The 19,129-nt window shown below is 43.3% G+C and overlaps 1 protein-coding gene across 1 annotated transcript; it reads right to left on the bottom strand.

Annotated features, from left to right (window-relative positions):
* Positions 1–10,793: 10,793 nt before the first annotated feature.
* LOC125644957 (anterior gradient protein 2 homolog) lies at positions 10,794–18,488 on the bottom strand. The gene is made up of 6 exons (XM_048869793.2): positions 18,350–18,488; positions 15,795–15,858; positions 14,786–14,838; positions 13,101–13,177; positions 12,497–12,560; positions 10,794–10,928 (listed from the first exon to the last, which is right to left on the bottom strand). The coding sequence occupies exons 1-6, from the start codon at positions 18,486–18,488 to the stop codon at positions 10,837–10,839; spliced, it is 489 nt and encodes a 162-aa protein (XP_048725750.2). The 3' UTR covers positions 10,794–10,836.
* Between the last annotated feature and the right edge of the window lie 641 nt (positions 18,489–19,129).

The following is a 19,129-nucleotide window of genomic DNA, read 5'->3' as shown; positions in this document are numbered from 1 at the left end:
CCACAAATTCTTCAGTCCAATCCACTTCCCTAACTAATTTCCTTAATTTTTTTAAGTTAGCCCTTTTGAAATCAGAAACCCTAGTCACAGATCTATTTTTGTTTATCCTTCCATTCAGTTTGAACTGAATTAGCTCATGATCGCTCGAACCAAGGTTGTCCCCTACAACCATTTCTTCTATGAGGTCTTCACTACTCACCAAAACCAAATCTAAAATGGCATCCCCTCGTCGGCTCAGCAACTACTTGGTGAAGGAATCCATCAGCTATTGCATCCAGGAAAATCTGAGCCCTATTATTATTACTAGCACTTGTCCTCCAGTCTATATCTGGTAGTTAAAGTTTCCCATGATCACACAATTCCCTCAGTGTTTACTTAATTAAAAACATTAAAGAGGTGTCTGTCCATATCCAGATCGGATCCCGGCAGTCTATAGCACACCACAAGCACTGTGCCAGGGGAGGCTGTAGTAGCTTTCTTCCCCAATGTGATTTTTGCCCAGACGGACTGTCTTATCCATTCTATCACTTATTTCTTTACAGTCTACCTCATCCTCGATATACAATGCTACTCCACCACCTTTACCTTTATTTCTGTCTTTCCTAAACAGCACATACCCTTCAACACCTGTACTCCAGTCATGACTACTATTCCACCATGTTTCTGTTATCCCTATAATATCTGGTTTCACTTCCTGCACCAGTAGCTCTAGTTCCTCCCATTTTGTTACCTAGGCTCCTCGCATTGGTGTACAAACATCTTAATTTTTGCTGTTTGGCTTCGGTCACATTCTTTACCTGATTAGGCACAGACATTCTACTGCCAGTATGACCTATTGGACTGGTATCTACACTACCCTTCCTCCTTATGTCCATTCTCCTACCCACGGCTGTATCCTTTCTTACTTCATTTTCTTCCCTCTCAATTTTAAAATCCAGCGTGGAGATTACATGTACATCTCCGAACCATCTCACCCAAATTCCTAGTTTAAAGCTCTCAATCAGTTGTGCCAGCCTCCATCCTAGAAGTCTATTTCCCTCCCTACTCAGGTGAAGTCATCCCGAGAGAACAGTCCTCTGTCCATGAATGCTTCGCAGTGGCCATACATCCCAAAGCCCTTCTCATAGCACCACTGCTTGAGCCATCTGTTGATAGTTATAATCTTGTCACACCTTTGTTGCCCTTCTCTAGGAACAGGCAGAATCCCACTGAAGATCACCTTAGTCTCCATTTCCTTAAGCATCTTCCCCAGCCCGGCATAGTCTCCCTCGATACATTCCAGCGAGAATCTAGCCGTATCATTTGTTCCCACGTGAAGGACAATCAGTGGATTCTTTCCTTCTCCCACTAGGATCCTCTTCAGCCTCAGGTCCACATCCTGTATCGTAGCACCCAGCAGACAGCACACCCTTCTGTCCTCTGGATCAGCTCTGGTTACAGGCAGTGATGAGCTGCCAAAATCTTAACAACCGGTTCCCTATAAAAAGTTCTGATTTAAGAGAGGTGCCCCAGTATGTATTTTTTTGTACCAGCAGGGTTACCACGTCCGTATTTTCCCGTATTTTAAAATTTAAAAATTCCTCCTGGATGGCGATTTAAGAACCAAAACGCCTGACCTGTCTGGGAAAATACAGGTGTGTGTTAACCCTGCCTAAAGTTCTTTTTTAAAAAGATGGGCCTGAACTAGAAATGAGCTCTGTTTCACATGTGTGGGTCCCCGCCACTCCCTGGGGGTGTGCTAGGATGACCAGATATCCCAATTTTATAGGGACAGTCTCGATTTTGGGGCCTTTTTCTTATATAGGCTCTTATTACCCCCCACCCCCGTCCTGATTTTTCACACTTGCTGTCTGGTCACCCTAGGGTGTGCACATGTGTGGGTCCCAGCTGCTCCCTGCCCCCCTCATTGAAGCAGGTGTGCAGGGTTAGTGCCCTGGGAACTGCAGGGCACCAGTGGACGTAGGGCCAGCTGCAGACAGGGGCATGGGGCAGGGCTAGCTGGAGGCAGGGGGTGCAGGGCTGTCTGCGGGCAGGGCAGGGGGTGTGGAGCTGGCTGGAGACAGGAGGGTGCGGGGTTGGCTGGAGGCAAGCAGGTGTGGGGCTGGCTGCAGGCAGGGCAGGGGGATGCAGGGCTGGCTGGAGACGGGCTGGCTGCAGGCAGGGCAGGGGGATGCAGGGCTGGCTGGAGACGGGCTGGCTGCGGGCAGGACGGGGTGCGGCAGGGGCAGGCTGCGGGCAGGGGGTGCGGGGGTGGCTGGAGATGCGAGCAGGGGGTGCGAGGGTGGCTGGTTGGAGGCAGGGCAGGGGGTGGCTGGAGGCGGGGGCTGGCTGCAGGCAGGGGGTGGGGGGTGGCTGGAGGCAGGGCAGGGGGTGCGGCAGAGTGGTGGGTACTCACGGGGAAAGTAGCAAGACGCAGCCCAGGCCCAGCAGAGCAGCCGGGGACCCACCAGGCAGCAGCGGAAGCCCCAGGGCCAGGGGAGCAGCAGCAGCAGCAGCACCAGGGCTCATGCTCAGGGCCAGGCGGCAGCCCACATGGCTCCTGCAGCACAGCGCCCCTGGTGGCCGGAGGAGGAATTACATCACTTCCCGGCCGGAGCCCATCGAAGCCTCAGCGCCCCCTGCAGGGAAGCGGGTTAACGACCGGTTCACGTGAACCAGCTCCAGCTCACCACTGGTTACAGGCCTGTCTATCCTTCTTAGTTAGGAGTCCCCAGTCATGTAGACTTGCCTTTTCCTGGTAATGGTGCAATTCTCTGGTCTATCCCCTGTTCCCCCTGGCTGCAAGTCCTCTCGATTCCTATTGTCTCTTGCAATCCTCTGCAATCCATCCCATATCCTCCTGGGTCTCATATTTGGTGGTGGTATCTCCATTAACTCTTCCCCTCTTCCTATAGGACTAGCTGCTTTTCTCTTCTTGCTTGCCCTCTCACCTTTCAGTGACCACCTGCTGAGCCCCTTCTTCATTTTCCAACTCTGCAAACCTGTTCCTGAGCTCTATTTCTCCTTCACTAGCCCGTCTTTTCCTCTGCCTGGTTCTCTTAGTCACATGCTTCCACTGTCCACTTTCCTCACCCAGCAGTCTGCCCTCAGAGTTCTTTGGTCCTGCTTCCATCTAGAAGTCTGAGCTTTTCCCTTCAGCCTCCTCATGTCTTTGCTCCATCATCTGCTCGACCCCCCCCTTCTAAACTCAACCAGACTTTCCACCTGCATCTCTAAGCCTTGGATCTTTTCTTCCATCAGCTCTATCAGGCGGCACTTCATGCAGACGAAACTTTTTTCAGGTACCTCCTCCGGGATCATGCACATGCCACAGCTTCCACATCCAGTCATCCTCATTGTGTCTTCCATGACATGGGTCACTCCCACTACTGCCTCTGTGTCTGTCACCTAAGCCCTGTTAATCCAGGAAACACAAACCAAACCAAAACACCACCACCCACAGCAAAACAAACCCCCCACGAGCACCACAACACTGCCAGACCACCACACACTCCCTTCACTAGCCTGTCTGTTCCTCTGCCTGTCTCTCTTAGTCTTCCCCCCCAAACTCCCCTTGCACATTCCCGCTCAAACTCCCCTGTTGCAGCTCTGTTTGCTGGCTGCTGCAGCTGTCTATGCTGCTGCCTGCCTGGCTGGCTACCTTTATAGGACTCCTAGTCAGAGAAGCCCCGACCCCTAACCAGGGCTCAGCTTCTCTCCCAGCACACTGCCCCTACCAGCCTCTACAAATACCAATACCTACAAATACCTTCTCCTCCAACAGAACTCCCACTTTTTATCTTTTATCTGCCCCATCTTTGTACAGCCCTGACAAGACTGCTTCTGGAGTATTGTATTCAGCTCTGGGCACCTCATTATGGGAAAATTTTTGTTTTTTCTTATAACTTCCTACAGTTTACCTAAGTGATTAGGGAGCTGGTGGAACTCACTTGTTCAGAAAGCTAGTTATTTAATTCTTTAATTTTTTCTAAGTGACCACCAAAAAGATGTTAGAGTCTACACATATCTGAGGGAGGTAAACTCCAAGAAGGGAGAGGAGTTAGGGTAGCACAGGGACAAATGTGTGGCAACACTGAGAGAACATATTCAGGCTCGATTCAGAAGAAACTTCTTGACATTATAGACAATGTGGCAGTGAAGCCCTGAATAGGGGGTGAATGGATTTTAGAACAGGGGTTGAATGGGTCTGGCTCGGTGAGCCAGTAACTTTTGGAGGCTGCCATCATACTCCCCTCCTGTCACCCCCGCCGAAGCCTCTAGGCTTTCAGTTAAAATTTATTCCAGTCTTTATAGTAGCAAATACACAGTTCACAATCTGAAGGCTCTTTAACGTAGCGATGTCTGCCTGAGTCTGCAGACAGCCATAAAGAAGCTTAGAGATGTAAACTGCTCCCATTTACCTCCAGTGGAGAGTTGATGCTGAACCGGAACACTAACGGGAGAACATTCACTTTCCCTTCCTGCTCAAAGCAGGCAAGAAAGAAGGATGGCAATCCACCATCAGAATACACATGAAAGAAAAGGAATAATGATAATGATCCATATGAAGATCTGCAGCACACAAAGTGGTATCTTGTTCTGGTATCTCTTAGGTGAAGCTTTGTTTGTGGGTGGAGCTTATGCATACCACTACTTTTTTCCACTGCATTTGACCCATGGATTAGGTAACTTTAATTTCATGCTACCTAATCTGTGGATCCAGTGCAGAAAAAAGTGGTAGTACTCACGAGCTCCACCCACAAACAGAACTCCACTCAAGAGGGTTCCATCTTTTTTTGTGCTCCTTTCTTAAGGAGTTCAGAAAAGAAGAGTTGCTGGAATGCTGAGTCTGCTGCCAAGGAAGACAGCCTCAGGCTCTCATCACTAGCAAATCTATAAACCTTTATACCGTATAGCTCTTGTTGCAAGTTTTAACTGACCCCCTCAAAACAACTGACTTTAGTGATCAGTAGGGGTTAAATACCTGGCTTTGCTAAAATTCCCTTTCTGATCGTCTAGGAAAATTTATATCAAGTGAGAATAAAAATTGGCCTTCAGCCGTCATGCTTGCTTCATCACTGACACAGAAAAAAAAGTTTGTTTGAAATAACTGAACATGGGTTAGTCCACTGATTAACCATTTTCTGTCTGTTTTTATTCTGCTACAGTAGCCAAATCTTGGCCATTTTTTCTCCCAGCTGTTATGAAGTTCCAAACCTTCCTTTCTGTACCTGCAACTAGACATGACATTCCTGCCCTAATCATATCTTGTCTTCCTCCCAACTGAAATCATCTTCCTTACCCATCGATCTGTCATCCACCTCTTTGAATCCTCCACTGTATCGAGGTAACATTTTCTCCTTGCCCTCTATAACGCCACCTCCATCTTTATATTCAACCTATAATCTGAGTGTTGCTCTTGACGACCCCCCACTCCTCCAGCAATTATGCCATCTTTGATGTCCTCTTCTACAACTATCTCCAGGTGGTTTTCCTCCATGGGCTGCCATGCATGGCCCACCCAGCCTCCACCCTTTTGTCTTCCAATCCCTCCTTAATTCACTTCCTCCGTGACACCCAAAGGAAGTGTCAGTGGTCACGGTGTAACCAAGTGTGTTAAATGCATTGTAAAAAAAACCCTAAACGTGGCTAGTCTAAACCAGCAGGTTACCATATGATTGTGCTGCTGAAATATTGACCTTCCTTATAGATGTTTACATTCACTCATCACGTCACATCTAAGTGTAGATTGTCAACGGGTAGTGATCAATGGCTCCATGTCTAGTTGGCAGCCGGTATCAAGTGGAGTGCCCCAAGAGTCGGTCCTTGGGCCGATTTTGTTCAATATCTTCATAAATGATCTGGAGGATGGTGTGGATTGCACCCTCAGCAAGTTTGCAGATGACACTAAACTTGGAGGAGAGGTAGATATGCTGGAGGGTAGGGATAGGATACAGAGGGCCCTAGACAAATTAGAGGATTGGGCCAAAAGAAATCTGATGAGGTTCAACAAGGATAAGTGCAGGGTCCTGCACTTAGGATGGAAGAATCCAATGCACCGCTACAGACTAGGGACCAAATGGCTCAGCAGCAGTTCTGCAGAAAAGGACCTAGGGGTTACAGTGGACGAGAAGCTGGATATGAGTCAACAGTGTGCCTTTGTTGCCAAGAAGGCCAATGGCATTTTGGGATGTATATGTAGGGGCATTGCCAGCAGATCAAGGGACGTGATCGTTCCCCTCTATTCGACATTGGTGAGGCCTCATCTGGAGTACTGTGTCCAGTTTTGGGCCCCACACTACAAGAAGGATGTGGAAAAATTGGAAAGAGTCCAGCGGAGAGCAACAAAAATGATTAGGGGACTGGAACACATGACTTATGAGGAGAGGCTGAGGGAACTGGGATTGTTTAATCTGCAGAAGAGAAGAATGAGGGGGGATTTGATAGCTGCTTTCAACTACCTGAAAGGGGGTTCCAAAGAGGATGGATCTAGACTGTTCTCAGTGGTAGCTGATGACCGAATAGGGAGTAATGGTCTCAAGTTGCAGAGGGGGAGGTTTAGGTTGGATATTAGGAAAAATTTTTTCACTAGGAGGGTGGTGAAACACTGGAATGCGTTACCTAGGGAGGTGGTGGAATCTCCTTCCTTAGATATTTTTAAGGTCAGGCTTGACAAAGGCCTGGCTGGGATGTTTTAGTTGGGGATTGGTCCTGTTTTGAGCAGGGGGTTGGACTAGATGACCTCCTGAGGTCCCTTCCAACCCTGATATTCTATGATTCTATGAACTCTCCAGTTCAGGGGCACCATCTCTGTTTGTGTGGATGCTGTAAAATATACTTCAATAAACCTAGATCTTTATTCTCATCCCACTGCTCCCTAGAAATGCTAATGTAATTTAGAGAACGTTCTTAATGCCAAAAAAAAGTTGAATTTTTAAAGAGATTTCATAGCCTTGTGTTTTCCTCTCAGATACTTATCGCAGGGATCAGGTTCTGTTTTTCTCTTTGAACATAAGTGTGGGTTTGGTCTGAAAAGTGATCATGTAAACATGACTGCGATGGTTTGAGATATTTGGAATCTATTCTGACTCTGGGATGGTGAATAAAGTCATTAAAGATTCAGCAATAAGAATTTGGTCATGTGTGACCCAAAAATAATCTCTGATTTTCAGATCCGAATCTCAGGTTGCAGAACTGGCAGTTAAATTAAATCGTTATGAATTGAGCAGATTTGATGGGAATCATAAGCATGGAACTCCACACTGTTATTCCCAGTCACTTTTCTGAGTGTAGCCATGCTTATATCAACCAACCAACCATATAAAGGATTAAAGAAAAAGTTGGACTGGAAAGAAAATCAACTGAAGATGCTTTTGCGTTGTTCTTTGATAGTAAAGACTTCGTGTTTTTAAAAACAGGTAACATTTCTGAGACCTAAATTAGTCATGGTGGAAATTCACAATGTAATGTGATACCTTGCTCTTACCTAATGCTTTTCATCAGTAGATCTCAAAGCACTTTACAGAGGAGGTCAGCATCATTATTGCCATTTAATGGAGGGGGAAACAGACATAGGAAGTGATTTTTGCCCAAGGTCACCCAGTAGGCTAGTAGGTAAGGGGTAAGTACAAAACTTGGAAAATGTATACAGCTTGCCCTTGTGTGCATTTTAATCTGTTTAGAATTTTACACATCTTAATTTTTACTACACAACTATGGAAGAGTATATTTAACCATAGCTACCTTCTGTGTCGAGGACTTAAGCAAGATGACATGAAAAAAGTAAAGCAGACTTACAGCTTATAAAAGACTCATATGGTAGATGTGTCCAATCAGAGTACTGGGATGTGATTCATAACCAACTATTAGACTGTTGGATGTTTATTACCAAAGAAAACATTGGTTAATCTTCTCTTGGAGCTTTCTAGCAGAAATGGTCACGTGCAAAGAAATGAAGAATTACTCATTTGCGAGATTCGTTAGCAGCTTCTCATGGGAAGAAAAAACCAATAGCCCATAATTAGAGAGAAATGGTTAAAATATAGGTTTATGTTTTGGAAAAATTAATGGAAGTATATACCCTCCAAAATACAGAGCAGAAATGGATACTTAGATATTTGGTTACTATTTATTCAATAATTAAAGTAAACTGGCCCACAAAAAAACATTGCATTTGACACTTTTTTTAAATATGAAGTTTGAAAGACATCAGACATGAGCAAAAACAGAATCCTGATGCTTGTATAGTGATTTGTAAACTTGCTAACTTCCTAAATAAACAGTTACTTACAAGAAAGAAGTGTACTGTTCAGATGTTCCCCATCCAGCACACAGGGTTCACATAAGTTTGACTTTGCCATAGAGTTATTTCAGAGAAGATTGAATGTATTCTAGTCTAATCCCTCAGTACCACCACTTCCTCTATATTAACCTTTTTTGAAAAAGCCACTATCTACAGAACATTTGAAAATGCACTAATGCCACTAAACTTCCAGATTTGTATTTTCATGTTTTCTGCACTATCAGGGTTGTCAAACCCTGGCTTTTGCTGTGCAATCTGTCCACTTCCCTGGCATGTGTAGATCTGGTCAGGCCCGTTGTTCATAGTTCTGTGTGGAGAAGTGTCTTTGCTCGTCTCATGTTTTCAATCACTGTAGAAAATACTGGAGTTACTGAAAGCACTGACATGTTGTTGCTGTGTGCATTTGTTAATGTGCAGTACAGACCAGATGGCTACATTATGTGGGAGTGAGAAATAAGACTATACTATGCTTTGAATCTCCTGACTTTTAAATGGTTTGTTTTTTCAAATAATTACATCTTTCCAGCAATTTTTACATTGATAACTATTCACAACCATAACTGTATCTTAGCAAAGCTTGTTTGCATGAGGATTTTTCTGTAGAAAATATTTTAAAACACTGATTTGTAAACTTGTTGTAGATTTTTTACTTTTTCTGATGGGACTATATTTTAACTCTGGATTTAGTGTAAACTCACATTTAGAGCAACACACACACTTCTCAGAGTAGCAGCCGTGTTAGTCTGTATTCGCAAAAAGAAAAGGAGTACTTGTGGAACCTTAGAGACTAACAAATTTATTTGAGCATAAGCTTTCGTGAGCTACAGCTCACTTCATTGGATGCATTCAGTGGAAAATACAGTGGGGAGATTGATATACATAGAGAACATGAAACAATGGGTGTTTACCCTACACATTGTAACGAGAGTGATCATTTAAGGTGAGCTATTACCAGCAGGAGAGCGGGGGGGGGGGGGGGAGGGAGGGGACCTTTTTGTAGTGATAATCAAGGTGGGCCATTTCCAGCAGTTGACAAGAACGTCTGAGGAACGGTGGAGGGGAGGAATAGTTTTACTTTGTCTAATGACCCATCCACTCCCAGTCTCTATTCAAGCCTAAGTTAATTTTATCCAGTTTGCAAATTCATTCCAATTCAGCAGTCTCTCGTTGGAGTCTGTTTTTGGAGTTTTTTTGTTGAAGAATTGCAACTTTTAGGTCTGTAATCGAGTGACCAGAGAGACCACTGTTCCTCAGACATTCTTGTCAACTGCTGGAAATGGTCCACCTTGATTATCACTACAAAAGGTTCCCTCTCCCCCCCCACCCCTCCCCCTCTCCTGCTGGTAATAGCTCACCTTAAGTGATCACTCTCATTACAGTGTGTATGACAACACCCATTGTTTCATGTTCTGTGTATATAAATCTTCCCACTGTATTTTTCACTGAATGCATCCGATGAATCATAGAATCATAGAATATCAGGGTTGGAAGGGACCTCAGGAGGTCATCTAGTCCAACCCCCCGCTCGAAAGCAGGACCAATCCCCAATTAAATCATTTGGGTACTTGACCAAGAAGGTGTTACCCCGGGAGCAGAACTCCGCAGCCATCGAGAACGAATGCTTGGCCATGGTGCGGGCCCTTAAGAAACTTCAGCGATGAAGTGAGCTGTAGCTCATGAAAGCTTATGCTCAAATAAATTTGTTAGTCTCTAAGGTGCCACAAGTACTCCTTTTCTTTTTACACACACTTATGTTTTAATCAGTATTTCAGTAGCAGGGTTTGTAACCTTGAAACAGAGCAATTCAATTAACATATTACTGACCTGCACAAGTGCACTGTTGCCAATGCTTGTGATTTTTCTTTATCATAGGTTTTAAAATGATTGTTCTTTTTCTTAAAGTCCCAGCTCCTTGAGTTATGTGACTGTGACAATCTCATCTTTCATTTTACAAAATAAGTTTCTAGCCCTCATGGTTTCAGAGAAAAGCTTGAAAATGATCTGCCAGGTACCGTAAAGGTTTTAAAACCAGAAGGCAGAGAGAGAACCCAAAATACAACTTTAAAGACCTCGTGGTTTTTTAAGGGGCAGTCTCATTATATTAACACTCAGGATTGGTAATATTCAAGTGGGAATCGTTATCCACTTTAGTGACTTAAGTGATAGAAATTTCAAACTGAGTCAATTTCAAACTAATACTGAAGTTTGCAAAAACCTTGAACGCAAGCAGGTAAGCTGCTGTGGCCCGCACAGTCTATCACATCTCTACAACCAGCTTCCTGAGGAAGTTTTCAGAGGTTCAGATAGTGTCAGGGAAGTTGTCAGAAATAAAGAGCTCAGCTTTCCAGCAATACTCAAAGGTACTTGTTCCCACTGAGGGTTAATGAACAAAGCAAACACAATATTTCAAAAACAAGCTGTTTGAGAGGATGTTCCATTAAAATAGGTCCCTTTTCAAAAATTAAACTCTCAAATCCTTATTTCTTTATAAATACCATGTCTTGTTATAAGCTTGAGATGAAACTAACACTGTTTCATGTAAAATGTTGCTTATTTCACTCACAGTTTGCAATATCTTCTGGTTCATATGCATACATTCTGTTCTTATACTTTCCTGTCAGATCGGCTCGAACTGTCATAGAGGGATCTTGAGGGGAAAAGTCCAAAATGTTAGCAATGGAGGCCTTTAGGAAGGAGCAGTGCTGCTTAATTTTGGGGGGTGGGGTGGGGGTGGAGGGAGGAGAGGGGAGAGATTCAAGCCTTTAAAAACGGTGTTCATTAGCACAGCACTTTGACGCTGTGTTTAGGCTAGGGTTTCTCAGGGAAAAGTTTTTGGTGGCCTCAGAGTGCAGCCACGAAATCTTGCCAGTGGCCGCTCTCACACTTTTTCCTAAAATACTTAATTAGCTTTAGGAAAGCCAAATAAATATGCACACATTCACATCCAAATGATTGAAATTTATTTATTGTTGGCTAGTAAGTCTGTTGTGAAAAGTGATATTAATAAACATACAAGTATCACTTTTCACAGCAGACTTAATGAGCCCTGGCAGGCCTTGGGACAAATTAAGCTCTGGATGGAGGGTTGGGGGAGACAGTGTGGGGCTGGAGCCTGAAGTCCTGGGCCCAAAGCCCCATGGCCGGACGACAGGGTCCAGGGACAGAGCCTGAAGCCATTTGGCTGGAGCCTGGGGCCTACCACTGTGCAGCCAGAGCCCAGGACTTGCAGCCAGAGCTTGCTGCCCTGCTACCCGAGGGCTGAAACCCAAAGCCTGGGAAAGTGGGGAACTCACTGGCTGCCTGCTCCTACAATATTCTGCTCCAGGTGACTCCACATGGGGGCAGGGCCCAATCCTGCTGCTGGCCCCAGCAACCAACACCAGGGTGGTACATCCAGGATCAACAGGGAGGGGGAGGGATTTCTACTTTGCCCTCCCCCCCCTTCACAGCCCAGAAAGCTGTGGCTGCAAGTAAAGCCCCTGGTAGCCACATCTGAGAAACACTTTAGGCTAACAGCCCTGTGGATCTCAGAGCTTAATCTCTGCCTTAGATTGACTCTTGGACAATAAACTGGTTAGATGCATCTGAACTGCCATTCTGAGCTTAGTAATGATGCCAGGTACGTGTGGCCATTAAAAAGGGTCGGTCTTTGTCCCATTCATGCCCAACAATCTCACATTGGGTTTCCCCTAGAACTATTGCTTATGAGGCTAGACCCTGTCACTGGGAAGCCCAATGAATCCTTAATAAATATTCAGATATAGGCAGGGAGTCTAATCCTTATCCATTTTCACACACTCCAGCATGGTGCCATGTTGGGTCTGTATCATGAGTGTATAGAGGACCAGCTCCTTAACTGGTATAAGTTGGTATGTTGATGTCAGTGGCGCTACACTGATTTATACCAACTGAGGATTTTTAAATAAGGTGACTACTGATTTTTGGGTGGCCAACTTTACACCTTAAAGGAGCCCAATTTTCAGACAGTGCTGAGCAGCCATCCTCTGAAAAGCAAATCTTTTTTAAATGTCTCAGGTTAGGCAAGAAAAATCACTAACCACTTTTTCAAGTCTTGGTCGTAATGTCCAAACCTTAACTATTTAAGTATAACTTGGAGAAATGTGGGTTTCCTGCTGACCAAGCAAGAAATCTGTGCTACACATCACACAAGGCAATTGTTCCATTTTGATTATCACAAAGAATTGGGAAGCTCACCAACAAAGAGGATCCTAGGGACATAGTGGCCATCAGGGGCCAGGTTGTCATCTGTGCTCGAATGCTGAAAGAAAGTTAGTTAATTTTTTTTGTGACAGGTCATTATCAGAACAGCTGTCTCATCAGTCAAAGCAACAGAAATGGAACAAACTAATCAGTCGTCTTTATTTCGCTTCAAGTACAATTTGTGGGGTGGTCTATGGAGTCTCCCTCCTCCCCCTGCATATAACACAGCACCAATAGTTAGTTACATAGGGCTTGCTGTCTTGGATCAGAACAAGGTCCCACTCAATTCAGTATTCTGTTACTGACCGTGACCTGCCGATAGAGGTCCTAAGAAACCTAAGAAAACTATTTGAGACTAGATAACATAAATATATCTGGATTTGAGAGTAGTAATGTCTCTGTCTTCTCCTCCTAAAAAAGGAATTTTTACCAAACCCTGTTGTGGGTTTCCAGCAACTTGGAAACCACATATTTGAATGAAAATAAAATAATTAATAAAAAAGCCCAAAGAAGTAAATTTCTGATTTGATATTAAGACTCTTTATTCTGCTTCCCATCATATATTTTGATAATTATGACTTTTAAATTATGATCTTACCACCAGATTAAGCATAATAAAATCCTCTTGAGCCATCTTTTGGATCTCTGGGCTGGAAACAAAAGCTTTCTTTAAAGCTAAAAACAAACAAAAATAATTTAGGTGGGGAATTTGATCTGCAGCTCACTGTTTTCCACTCCGGTGTATGTTTTATATCCACTTATAGTGTTCCTAAAACCATCAATTTATGGTTAACATCTTCAGACTATCACATGCACATGTTAGATAAGGCTTGGATAATTCAGGTCTAATAAACTAAGCAGCAGGAAAAAAAATCTGTTGTTTGCCTGTGAAGCTAGTTGCTGCTTGATGTAATGTAAAATAGTTCATTCCCTTTGTGGGACTCAATCATAAATCTAACTTGACTTCCTCCAGTAGTCACGAGCATTACAAGACAGAATAGGAATCATGCATGTATGTATGTTTTATGCTGCATAGAACTAAAACCACTATAATAACAAATACTTAAAATGTTGCAGGAAATATTGAGGTCAGAATTTACATGTGATCCTCAAGTTTGTTCTGAATGACCTACAGTGGGATGAAAAGCTAATAGAGCAGTGACTCTTCTCAGGTTTTCTTTGGCAAAAAAGGATCTTCCTAGATAATGGAAAGGTACCAATATTCCCTCTTGGAATGACTGACTGGTTTATAAATATAAATGGCCTTGAAGGCTCGAAGGTCCTGTCTTAAAATGCCACACCAGACTGCGGTCTCAGGCCTTATGGTGGCATTATAGAGCAATTAGAAGTCACTGCACTTCTAAGAGATGCCATCCTACAGATGAGATGTTACATTTGGAGAGAAGTCCCATCTAAAGTTATTCTAGATGTTTTAGACCACGTTGATCAGAGAATGGCTGTTGCAGGTCATTGGCAAGTCACTTCTTTACCAATATCTAACTCATCTCATTTTCAGAATACCATAAGCATGAAGGTCCCTTTATCAATAATAAAAATAATTAGCAGCTAGCGATGCCTGTAATTAAGGTTGCATGACACTTGCCATTCTGGCCCTGTTCTGTACTTGCTTATTATTTTGCCAAACTTCAGCTGTTAGAGCTGAAATTTCTCATGCTAATTGTGAATTGAGGAGCCAGAGCTCTGCTGGACCAGCTCTCTGCGCAGAGATGGGAAAGCACAGGGAGAGAACACACCAAACACGCAAGCCAACTAACAACATCACGGTTGCAAAGTCAAGCACTCCAAAGTTAGGAAATGCCCGAATTAATATTTTTGCCCCCTTGTCCCGTATGTGATGATGCAATCTTTAATGATATGATCACATACTGTTTTTGTAATGTTGTATATACTACATAACTATGAAACAAATAACAGAATATCTGAGACCTTTTTCTGATAAAATTATAATCCCTGATTAATATAAATTGAGCTTTACCCTGGCTGGGTCTGGGTGAAAGAAGATGCAATGACTTCATGTCCCTTGTCAGTGTCCTCTGAGGAAGTTTAGGTGCCAAGGCTATTTTGGATGCTGATCCAAAAAGCTAACAGGTTTACCCTCCATAAACAGTGCCTCAGACACTGAAGTTTTGACCTAAAGCAGGTTGCTAAAAAGGTGTTGTGGACCTTTTATTCCATACTCTTATCTATAAGCCAAGCAGAGTTTATTGCTCCTGTTTTGGAGGATGTTTCAGGAGGTCTTAGAAGGGTTTCCTTTTTTCTCACCTTGGCTATAAGGGCATTCTTCTAAGTGGTGGATGACCATCACAGGTTTCTTGCTAAAAGAATATGAAAAAGGTGGCATGTCAGATCATTTATAGAAAACACTAACATATAAGCAACTATGTTGTTACAGGGCTATAATTGCATTGGGGTTCTGATGCTGCTAAAAACCACATCCAGGAACTATGAGAAGAGCTTGATTGGTTTGTCAGTGGATCTTCCAAGTATACTTCCCATACTAAGGTTTTGTGCATTGCTTAGCTGTTATAAGTGGAATGTCCCTTCATATTCCAAGTCACAACAATATGGCTATTCGATCATATGGCTGCGATGATATACAAAGAAAGGATTATGTACAAGGGTTCTAGTGAAACCATAACACGCAAATGAAATTTAATGAAACCAGGAAGGAACTACATTCCTATAACTCTCTTCAGCCTGATTGATTTTATAGTATAGAAGTCCAAGACTTTTGAAGTGTGAAAGTTTTGAAGCATGAAAGCTTTCAGTTAGAGCAGCAACTGTATTAAAATTAATCTGATAAATACTGTGGACCCAATCCTGCAAGGTGCTCATCTCCTGGGAGGTCACCTCCCACTGAAGTTCTATTCAGCTGTTCTTTAAATCAACAGGATTGAAAGGCACTTGTCATCTTGGAGAATCAGGCTTGTACAAGGAAAACAAAGATGAGTCTTTGTCAGGGTGTCAAATGACATAAGTGGAACTGTAGTTCCTAGAATGTTCATGAGCTTTAGTTTTTCCAAAGCCGCTGTGGGCAGGGGTTGCTTTTTACAATATATTGGTACAGTGCCTAGCTTCAATGGAGTATCAGTTCTGAGTAGGGCCTCGCTCACTGCTGGAATACAAATCAACCATAACACAATCATAGTCAATAGTTTTGGCATCATATTAGCACATTTTGCCTATTTAAACAATAGCTTCTTGTAGAATTATCACCAGTGTCCCTAAGTAAACCCTTTTATGATGCAGCAAAAGAATAACTAAAGATTACCTGTTTCTTGATATAGCTAAAGCTTCTTCATATGTCTGAACCCATTCAATTTCATCACCCCATCCTATAGAGAAGATAGATTGATTAATTTCTTTTGTGTACAAATGGTACAGTTGATCTCTGGAGCAGGTGGATGTCCACACTTTGCTGACCAATGTCGCCAAAGGCTAAATGTTGTCTACTACTCATCACTCCTGTTATCCAGGACAAAGGGGAATGAAGAACTTGGAATCTCTCTGGGGGGTGAAGCTTGGAAATAAAAGTTTGGAACCACATAAAATGCATTTAAGCTCTGTCCAGTCTATGTCTTACCTGCAGAGTATTGAACAATTTCCACCAGACACCTGGTAGACTACGGGATAGGAAAGTTACTCTTCTACAGATGCAGCCACTCACGTGCTTCACTAACACACGTGCTTTTGTTCTACTAGATGATTCCTCCAGGTGGACACCCATCTGTACTCCCTTTTCACAAGCACTGAACTATTCCATTATCCCTTCATTTAAAACATCTCCTTTCATGGAAGATGGCCCCATTCTATACATCTTTTTCTTTATCCACACTACAATAATGAGCCCATTTACTTAGCATACAATGGGTATAGGAACAAGAGTTGCCACAATTCATAAATGCCTTCCAATCTCTTCCTTGTCTCTTTTTTTATAATAATCCTTTTTTTCCTCTGTATGTGTCTATGTGAAGACTGGGACCTTTGTGGTCTTACTAGATTTACTCATTTTCTTGATAAGACCAGTCAGGTATATGCCTTTGATCAATTATATGACAATTACCCAAATATACATTATTTCAATATTTCCAAACGTCTACATTTTACAGGACAGTTGTGCTTTAGTGATTAGATACACACCAACTTTGAAGAACATTTAAGAAATCTAACAACAGAAGCAGGTTATCAAAAATCTACACAATACTTTTCAAAACTGATGACTTCCACTCTACAAATATTGCTGTCCTCCCCCTGGTCCCCGGTCTTGTGCCTGGCCCCTAGGAAGGAAAGATGCTACCCTGACTCTCAGCAGAGGAGCAGCTCAGGAAAGGAAGAGTGGAGCTGGCTGCAGTCAGGAGCCATAGCTGCAGATGTCTGCCTGCCAAGATGGGCAGGAGGGGATGGCACAAGTGAACCTGCTGGCAGAAGGCTACATTTGCTTCCTGCCTACATGGAATTTAACCTCTTAGTAGTGGATTGGCAGCCAGCAGGATGGGCAGGGTGAGCAACTTCAGACTCCCTTCCCTCCCTGTCATAAATATAAAGGGAAGGGTAAACCCCTTTGAAATCCCTCCTGGCCAGGGGAAAGCTCCTCTCACCTGTAAAGGGTTAAGAAGCTAAAGGTAACCTCGCTGGCACCTGACCAAAATGACCAATGAGGAGACAAGATACTTTCAAAAGCTGGGAGGAGGGAGAGGAACAAAGGGTCTGTCTGTGTGCTGCTCTTGCCAGGGACAGAACAGGAATGGAGTCTTAGAACTTTTAGTAAGTAATCTAGCTAGGTATGTGTTAGATTATGATTTCTTTAAATGGCTGAGAAAAGAATTGTGCTGAGTAGAATAACTATTTCTGTCTGTGTACTTTTTTTGTAACTTAAGGTTTTGCCTAGAGGGGTTCTCTATGTTTTGAATCTAATTACCCTGTAAGATATCTACCATCCTGATTTTACAGGGGGGATTTCTTTATTTCTATTTACTGCTATTTTTTATTAAAAGTCTTCTTTTAAAAAACTGAATGCTTTTTCATTGTTCTCAGATCCAAGGGTTTGGGTCTGTGGTCACCTATGCAAATTGGTGAGGCTTTTTATCCAACATTTCCCAGGAGAGGGGGGGGTGCAAGTGTTGGGAGGATTGTTCATTGTTCTTAAGATCCAAGGGTCTGGGTCTGTAGTCACCTAGGCAAATTGGTGAGGCTTTTTACCAAACCTTGTCCAGGAAGTGGGGTGCAAGGTTTTGGGAAGTATTTTGGGGGAAAAGACGCGTCCAAACAGCTCTTCCCCAGTAACCAGTATTAGTTTGGTGGTGGTAGCGGCCATTCCAAGGATAACGGGTGTAATATTTTGTACCTTGGGGAAGTTTTGACCTAAGCTGGTAAAGATAAGCTTAGGGGGTTTTTTCATGCAGGTCCCCACATCTGTACCCTAGAGTTCAGAGTGGGGGAGGAACCTTGACACTCCCCTTCATAGCCCGTCTAGATTTGGGTCTGGAAGCACTGTAGTCCCATACAAGCTGAAAGCTGGGGAAGATATCTCAACTTCCCCAAGGGCCAGAGGCAGGATTTATTGGCCTTCAGGGCCCAATCAAAGTGCACCTCTTTAAGTAATGGTTTGGGACTATATTTCTGAATGTCAGTGAGGGAAGGTCTCCCAGCCACTGACTGTAAATATTGGGAAGCAACAGAAGTCATTTGACTACCTGGGTGCATGGGTGATATTCATGTTTATACATTATTTTTGCTAAGGTAAGATGCCCAGAAGTTATGTAGATGGGCATCACATGGAAATACTAATACAGATAAATGCTGTGCTCAGAGACTTCACCATCTCACCTCGGGAGAGAGTTTGAGGCATCCTTATCCGCGTGACGTTCTCCTCCTCCTGCTCAGGGACCTTCTGTAGTTTCCTCTGGGCAGCTACCACCAGGGCATTGCAGAGGAGGAGAGAACACAGTAACTGAAAGGAGTGCATGTTTTCTGGAAAGTAAATTCAGAAGTGTCTAGTGTTAAGAGAGAAAATCTTTAGACAGCTTCTGCATAAGACAATACAACTTTGAAATGCCTATAAGCCATGTCTCATGGACACCTCACTTCAGCAAAAGTTACTCGGGAAGCATTGTTTCTGGTCAGAGCACCTTGTTTCATTATTGTTGGAGCAAACAATTATGAATAACTCAACAGGATCTTGGGTCTCCATCTATACTGAGCCACGGGATCTTGGACCTTAGCGATCCACTCCTCAAGAAAACTAGAGGAGCTTTCCTGCATTGACAGACATTTCTACGTATCTTATTACAACTGCACCTCTGAATTTTTTCTTTCACTTGGAGGTCAAAAGTTTCCAACCTCATTGCCTAAAAATAGGCTTCCAAGTCCACTTTAATCAAAGTGGCCTGGTTTTCAGAGGTGTGCTGGTCATTTGTGTGCTGGGGTTGCTCAGCAGCTCTGAACACAAGACTTTCTATTCATATGCTTGTAGCCAAAAATGAATCAGCTACATTTGACAATGTTGGTTTGACATTGCTGCATGGATCCGTGTTGTCAAATACCCCAGCAACAATCCTGTACAGCTCTTGAAATAATTTTTTTTACAGATTTTTACTTATTTTAATT

Source organism: Caretta caretta, chromosome 11 (genome assembly GCF_965140235.1).
Source record: "Caretta caretta isolate rCarCar2 chromosome 11, rCarCar1.hap1, whole genome shotgun sequence".
Classification (NCBI taxonomy): Eukaryota; Metazoa; Chordata; order Testudines; family Cheloniidae; genus Caretta; species Caretta caretta.
The sequence above is the reverse complement of the archived record's forward strand: the minus strand, read 5'-3'. Positions and strand labels throughout refer to the sequence as shown.